This window comes from Rhinatrema bivittatum, chromosome 4, assembly GCF_901001135.1.
Source record: "Rhinatrema bivittatum chromosome 4, aRhiBiv1.1, whole genome shotgun sequence".
In the NCBI taxonomy this organism is placed as follows: domain Eukaryota; kingdom Metazoa; phylum Chordata; class Amphibia; order Gymnophiona; family Rhinatrematidae; genus Rhinatrema; species Rhinatrema bivittatum.
In genome coordinates this window covers 365,931,575-365,939,837 of record NC_042618.1, presented here as the reverse complement: position 1 = coordinate 365,939,837, position 8,263 = coordinate 365,931,575, and the positions used below count along the sequence as shown (strand labels likewise).

Below are 8,263 nucleotides of genomic sequence, written 5' to 3'. Positions count from 1 at the left end.
TGCTGTTAACATGTTTAACAATCACACATGGAGGTCCATATTCAAAAGCATTTAGTTAGCCGGCTCAATGAATATTTGGGAACTTATCCGGCTAAATTCTAGTGGCTAATAAGATAACTGGCTAGAATTTAGCTGGCTAAGTTAGGGGCGTAACTAGGAGGAGTTGAGTTAGCCGGCTAAGTCTGTCCTAAAGTTAGGCGGCTACAGTTAGTTAGTCAGCTATATTCAATAGTGTGGTTTCACTATTGAATATACCTCCGAAGTTAGCCGGATAAGTTTATCCAGCTAACTTTGCTAGCTGGACTGTGTCTGAATATGGACCTCATGAGGTTGGCAAAAACTTAAATATGCTCAAAAAAAGTAACCAGTTTTGTCTGAAAAGCCAGGTATGAGCCTGTAACATGAAGTATAAAAATCATAAGTCCTTTTATTCTTTAGGTGAAAATGTTTCCAGCTGGAAGACCAGGTCTACAGCAGCATCGACGTCTTCCACAACATGGCCTGGCTCTACCAAAGCAGGATCAAACCTGAAATCTCTGTGTCCATGAAATACTGTCTCAGTGATACAGTCGCTAGGATTTGAGGGCACTTCTAGGCGAGGGTCGTAGATCCCCGTGCAGACAAGAATAGACCTGCAGCTGGTGGCACTTGTTGCTGACAGCTCCCCTTCCCATGCATTGATTGGTTCATCTTCTTGAGAGACAGCTGCAGCGCGTGTCCCAGCAGCAGCTTGCATGCGGGCCTTTGAGCCTTTCCTTGAGCTCTCCTCTTGGAGGTACTGGTTATAAAGGTTAGCACCGTAGATATCTGTCATTAGATTATCCCTATAAAAAGGAATGCTTGATCAGTACAGAAAGAAACTTAGCTCAGTAACACAAAATTATTTTATATTAGTTGGGTTGGGGTGGGGAGGGGAGGGGAGGGGACTATCAGGTTTATCTCCAAAAAAACATTAAGGGAAGTAGAAGACTTTTCTGTTAAACAGAGATACGGGGACAGAGGGTGGAGTGAATACATTCAACAAGCTTCTCTGGCTTCAGGTGAACAAATCTTCGTAATGCAGGATAGGAAATTAAACGCTCACTGAGAAAAAAAAAAAAAAAGACAGCAAAGAGCTATAGAATTAACATTTTACTAAAAATGTACTATTCATTTTAGTACAGAATTGTTGAGGCAAAATTACTGGCTTACAAGTTTCACAACTGGGATTCTGACAACTTTGTCTGGATTAAAATATGCGTTCTCTTTTGAGGCAGCTGCAAATGACCAGGCCTGGGTTTATGCCTCCTATGCCTAGGGCGGAAAGATTTGAAGGTGGGACACAGAAAGCAGTTGCTAGGGATGCTGTCTGCCCAAATCCATTACTACATGTGACTATGGAGGACGGCATTCTCAGCAACCCTCTCTTTATATTGATAAATCACCACAGAAGTTAAGTAAAACAGAAATTGGGTAGAGATGCTTCCGTTCTTGAAAGATCAAGGTACAAGAAGTATACATGCAGCAAAGACAGGTACCAGTACTGCATAAGAACATGCCATGCGGGGTCAGACCAAGGGTCCATCAAGCCCAGCATCCTGTTTCCAACAGAGGCCAAAACCAGGCCACAAGAACCTGGCAATTACCCAAACACTAAGAAGATCCCATTCTACTGATGCAATTAATAGCAGTGGCTATTCCCTAAGTAAACTTGATTAATAGCTATTAATGGACTTCTCCTTCAAGAACTTATCCAAACCTTTTTTGAACCCAGCTACAATAACTGCACTAACTACATGCTCTGGCAACAAATTCCAAAGCTTAATTGTGCATTGAGTGAAAAAGAATTTTCTCCGATTAGTCTTAAATGTGCTACTTGCTAACTTCATGGAATGCCCCCTAGTCCTTCTGTTATCCGAAAGTGTACATAACCGATTCACATCTACTCGTTCAAGACCTCTCATGATCTTAAAGACCTCTATCATATCCCCCCTGTTTGCCTGTGGAAGATGGAGCAATGCGATTTGCTAGGCACCATTTACCTCCTTGTCTACCTGAACAGTTGACCACAAATTCCTTCCCTAGGTTCACCTGAGTGATTCTCCCTAATGATATTTATCTTGCATTTTCTGGTGCTTATCTATATGTATACATGATAGGAAATTTTAAAAATCCGGCGCACAAGTCGGGCTTATGCGCGCCAACTGAATTTTAAAAGCTACCCAGATGTGCATATATCTCCCACTATGTGCATATCTTGCTTGATTTCAAAAAAAGGGGGTGCGGTGTGGGCATTTCAGGGCATGGCCAAGAGACATGCATCTAAACACTTACATGCCCCTGTCCACTGCCGTGTAACTTTACTTCTGCTATGGAGGAGGTGTAACTTAAAAAGTAAAATAAATTAGCCATTTCTACTTGGTTTAAAGGGTCTGTGGTAACTGGGGGAGTGTAGGCTATCAAACCAGGGAGGTTTGGAGGACCTAGCTCTTAACTGGGCAAACTGGTCAACGAACTGGTGAAGTTAGCAATGGCATGGAATGCATGCCAGTTATAAAATACCCTGACTTACGCAGCAGAATTAGGATTTGTGCACCTAGGCGCATGTCCACTTAAAATTAGGAGCACATATGTGTGCGGCCAGGCTATTTTATAACATGCATGCAAGTTATAGAACAGGAAAATTGGTTCTTACCTGCTAATTTTCATTCTTGGAGTACTACAGATCAGTCCAGACAAGTGGGTTAATGCATCCCTACCAGCAGATGGAGGCAGAAAAAACTTTGAGGCACTGCTACATAACTAAGAGTGCCACCTGCAGTCCCTCAGTATTGACCTGTACCCAAGCCAAGATGTCTAACTCCAAACCTCAAGGATCTCTCCCTCTAAAGTGAGCTGGGGAACAAGTTGGAACTCCCAACCAAACTGACCCCTGAATTAGGACCAAGAAAAAGGAATTTCAAGTCTCAACCAACTGAGAACTATATACAGTTTTATTCTGCAGCACAAAACTTAAATTCTGCATCACCAGCAGTATCCAGAATCAGGAGAGGTCTTTCGAAAAATAATCATAATGGACTGGGAGTCTGGACTGATCTGGAGTATTCCAGGAATGAAAATTCACTGGTAAGAACCAATTTTCCTTTCCTGTTCATACCCCAGATCAGTCCAGACAAGTGGGATGTACCCAAGCCTCTAGACTGGGTGAGATCCCGAAAGACCTACATGCAGCACACCTTCAAAGAAGGCCTCCTCTGGGGCCCTGACATCCAAACGGTAATGTCTAGTAAAAGTGTGCAAAGAGGACCACATTGCTGCTCGACAAATCTCTTGCAGAGACACCAACTGACACTCCACCCAGGAGGCTGCCTGTACCCTAGTGAAATGCGCCCGCAATCCCTCAAGGATTGACCGAACTTTACAAATATAGGCCAAAACTATCGCCTCCTTCAACCACCAAGCAATCGTACTCTTAGTCGCTTTGCAACCTTTCTTTGGTCCACTAAACACAAACAGATTGTCTGAGCACTGAAATCCATTAGTCACCTTGAGATATCTTAGGAGAACCCAATGCACGTTCAAAAGATGAAGTTCCCTTGCATGGGAGGAATCAAAAGTCAGGTGTGAAAAGCCCAGCAACTCCATTGTCTAGCTAAGATGAAAAGCCAAGACTACCTTGGGCAAAAAGGAAGAATCCGCACTCTATGAGACACCATCATTGGAAATTTTATTTATTTATTTATTTATAGAGTTTTATATACCGTCATTCGGAAAACGTCAGAATTAACGCCATCAATTCTCAAAAAAGGATCTCTGCACAATAAGGCTTGGAGCTCAGAAATTCGTCTCGCTGAGCAAATCGCCACCAGGAACACCATCTTCAGGGTAAGATCCTTCAAATAAGCCTCTCTCAAAGGCTCAAAAGGACCACACATCACTCGAAGAACCAAATTAAGATTCCAAGATGGACAAACCCTATGAACTGGAGGACAAGAATGCTTCGCTCCCTTAAGGAAACATACTACGTCTGGATGAGATGCTAAAAGTCGGCCCTGCAACCCTCCCCTGAAGCAATTCAAGGCTTCCACATGAACTCTGAGTGAATGATAGGCTAAACCCTTAGATAAGCCCACTTGCAAAAAGGCCAAGATGTGAGCAATGCCAGCTAGCAAGGGATCCTCGCCATGCATCTCACAACAGGACTCAAACACTCGGCAAACTCTGATCTATGCCAAAGAAGTGGAGGATCTTCCAGTCTGAAGAAAAGTAGAAATCACTGGCTCCGAATATCCCTTCAAGCGTAAACATCACCTCTCAAAAGCCAAGCCACTAGACAGAAACGATCCACCTGTTCCGACAAGATGGGTCCCTGACATAGCACTCCCCTCAGGTGGCTTAACTGAATGGGACTGTCTACCACTAGCTGAACTAGATCCGCAAACCATGGACAGCATGGCCACTCCAGTGCCACCAGGATCACTCATCTTTGATGCTGCTCGATGTGAAGCAACACCCGACCTACAAGCAGCCAAGGGGGAAAGACATATAGCAGGAGCCTCTCTGGCCACTGCTGAACTAGGGCATTGATACCTGCAGAATTGAACTCCCTCCTTCGGCTGAAGAGTTTGGCCGCCTTGGCAGTCTTCCTCATTGCCATGAGATCAAACTGGGGCTCGCCCCACTTGCGCTGAACAAGCACAAAGGCCTCTGCTGACAGCTCCCATTCTCCTGGGTCCAGCTGTTGTCACCTGAAATAATCCACCTGCATATTATCCACACCTGCCACGTGAGAGGCTGCAAGAGCTGCTAGATGAAGTTCTGCCCAGGCAAAGAGATCATGAACCTCCTGAGCCACCAAGTGACTCTTTGCTCCGCCCTGCCGAATGATATAGGCCACTGTCGTCACATTGCCAAGAACATACATACCGCCCGTCCCTGAATCAGAGGAAGAAAGAGTAACAGTGCCCTCCAAACCGCCCTTGTTTCCATATGGTTGATTGACCAGGACACTTCCATTGGAGATCACTGCCCTTGGGTTGCAGATCCTTGACACACTGCTCCCCAACCACTGAGCTGGCATCCATGGTCACTACCACCCAGTCCGGAACCTCCAGATCCACTCCCTTCTGCAAATTGGGCCATGACTGGACCTGGATTCCTCCTGGAGCAGCAGCTGGAATTCCTCCTACAATGGATTCCAATGGGACAGGAGCTCCTTCTGAAGTGGATGCATGTGCGCAAAGGCCCATGGCACCAAATCCAGAGTAGAAGCCAAGGACCCTAGCACCTACAGATAATCCCCGACCTTGGGGACTGGCAGCCGAACCACTTGTGACTGCAACTTGAGCACCCTTTCTGGGGTAAGATACACCCTGCTTATCCTGGTGTCAAATCATGCTCCCAGATAATCCAAGGTCTGGGACGGTTCCAGTTGGCTCTTTGCCTGGTTTATCACCCAGCCCAGGGACTCCAGGCACTCTGTCACTCGCCAAATGGAACAGTGACACTCCACCTCCGACTTTTCCCCGAACAAGCTAATCGTCCAGGTATAGATGTACCAGTATCCCTTCTCTTCTGAGGGCTGCTGCCACAACCACCATCACCTTCGTGAACAGTCTTGGAGTAGTAGCCAGCCTGAAGGGAATAGCTTGAAACTGAAAATGCTCTCCTAGAACCGTGAAGCGAAGAAACTAATGGTCTGTTCTCATGGGAATGTGGAGATATGCCTCCATAAGATCCAAGGAGGCCAGAAACTCTCCCTTGCACTCTGCTGCAATCACCACCTGCAACGTTTCCATCCGAAAACATGGCACTCACAAGGCTGCATTGACCCTTTGCAGATCCAAAATGGGCCGAAATGAGCCCTCCTTCTTGGGAACCACAAACTACATGGAATACCTCCCCTGACTGTGCTCCAATTACGGCACCAGGATGATAGCCTCCAATTCCTGCAGCTGCAGAAGTGTGTCCCCTACTGCCTCTTGCTAGATGGGCGAAGCACAATGGGACACCACAAAGGCCTCTTTGAGGGGGGGCGGGGGGGGGGGGGGTTTGAGAAAATTCTAAAGTGTAGCCGTGCCTTATTACGTCCAGCACCCACTTGTTTGAAGTGATTCTAGTTCGCTCCTCGTAAATCTGGGACAGGCTTCCTCTGACAGCCACCAAGGAAGAGTGAACCAGCCTGCCTTCATTGGATGGACTTTGCACCTCTGGAACCCTGTCTGAACTAAATCTGGCTGGCCTATGGGTGCATCGAAAGGACTGTTGCCTTCCCGAACCCTGGCTCTTCATGGAACTGAAAGAACTTCTGGTGGAGCAAATTCTCCTCATCTCATGGAAGCAAGTGCAAGGCAGGAAGGTCTTCTCATTCCCCTTCTTATCCTCGAGCAGTCTATTCCCTTTAGAACCTGCCAAATGCTTCATCAGCTTCTCCAGATCCTCCCTAAACAACTTTCCTTTAAAGGGGAGATTACAAAGATGTGCCTTCGATCAAACATCCGCCGACCAATTATGTAACCACAGGAGCCTTTGCATGGCTACTGCGGACCCCATATTCCTAGCCGAAGCATGAAGCATATCATAGAGGGCATCCGCCACATAGGCCACCCCTGCTTCCAACCGAGCATCCTGGCCAAAATCCGCACAGGTCCCCTCGACCTTATCTTGTTTTGCACCCAGTACAAACAAGCCCTCAGAACAGAGACCTCAAACAGTCTCTAACAGTACCAGCTTCCGGTACTGGACATCCTTCAAGGCCGCCGACCCTGCCACAGGAATGGACATTTTCTTTGTCACAGTCAACACCATCGCATTCACCTGTGGCAGCTTCCTCAGCTCTAAGAAGTCCTCTGGCAGGGTACCCAACCTGGCCATAGCCCTGGCAACCTTCAATCCAGCTTCCGGGAAATCCCACTCCCGGATGATGAGCTTCTTCACCTTCTTCAGCAAAAGGAATGCCCTCGGCGATCCATGCAGTCTGTACCAACACCGGGTTTACCCCCTCATTGACTGAATCCTCCTATGCAACCTTAATCCCTAGCTCTTCCAGAACCTGAGGGATGAGAGTCCGCAATTTCTCCTTATGGAATAACCTGACTACTCTCGGGTCATTCACTTCCACCAGAGGGACCTCATCTACATCCAGGTCACCCATCGGACCAGCTGCCGAGTCTGCACCCTGATCAGTGCCCTGGTCCACTTGTGGGTCCCCTTGCGGATCATCGCCCTGCAGATCCGTGCCAACTGAATCTTCAGAGGAATCCTCCTCCCTTTGGGATCGATCCAGGCCCAAACGCAAAATGGTCCCCGTCCTCGTAGGCACCTCAGCCCAAGATATCTTAGCCTTGCCCCGGGAAGTCTAAGGCTGGCTACCTACCTGCCAGCTCCTTCTTGGCGAGATAGGCCTCATGCAGTAACACCACAAAATCTGCAGAAAGTGTCGCAGTCTCCCTGCTCTGCGGGTGCTGGGTCCTCCCCTGTGTCTGCTGACACGTTTCCCCCCTTCTCCAGATTCCTGGTGTACAGGAGAAAGCGGGGGAGGAGTCCCTGCCTTCTCCATCCATGGCAGGACTCCTGCCACGTGCAGCTAAGATGGCCACCATCTCTTTCACCCACGCCCCTCCCCCCCCCCCAGGGCCTCCTGCACAGGGTCTGCAGCACATGTGCAGCGCCTGACCCCTGATCCGAGGCTCCCTTGCCTCCACAGGCGCAGCCAGGGCAGAGAAGGGCTGAATTGAGGTGGTATTGCCTCCCCCACAGGCCCGACAGGCTTTTCCTGTGCTCAGCGGGAGACAGCATCGAGAACAAAAATAACCAGCAGCTAAAAATAAACCCGGGCGTGAAAAGAGAAACACCGCTGCTGTCACTATCCCAGCTCAAGGTGCTGCACACATCCTGAGCCACGCAGTTCCCTACTCAGCCCCTCGCCGAGCTGGCAAACTGCCCCCAATCAGCAATTGAGAACAGGCCTGAAAACTTCTTCACACTCTTTTTTTTTTTTTTCCAAGCTATCAGAATGCAGGTCTGCACTTCTTTCATCTGCTGGAGACATACTGAGGAACTGCAAGTGTCACTCTCGGTTATGTAGCAGTGCCTCAAAATTTTGTTCTGTGCCTCCATCTGCTGGTAGGGATGCATATACCCATTTGTCTGGACTGATCTGGGGTATGAACAGGAAGGGCATGTATCTGGGTGCATGCCAACACACATGCGCCAAAGGGCACCCATGCATCAGTTTGAAAGTTGCCATCCCATCATATGTTCAGTATACCTCATATCTGTATGT

General features: G+C 47.9%; 1 protein-coding gene across 2 annotated transcripts in view; it reads right to left on the bottom strand.

The window, feature by feature from the left end:
* Window positions 1-201: 201 nt before the first annotated feature.
* Window positions 202-8,263, bottom strand: part of LOC115091020 (haloacid dehalogenase-like hydrolase domain-containing 5) — a 77,076-nt gene continuing 69,014 nt past the window's right edge. For both annotated transcript variants that reach the window (XM_029600802.1, XM_029600801.1), the window contains exon 8: window positions 202-824. In XM_029600802.1, coding sequence (XP_029456662.1) covers window positions 428-824 — 397 coding nt within the window. In that variant the 3' untranslated portion in view covers window positions 202-427. The remainder of the gene's footprint in view (window positions 825-8,263) is intronic.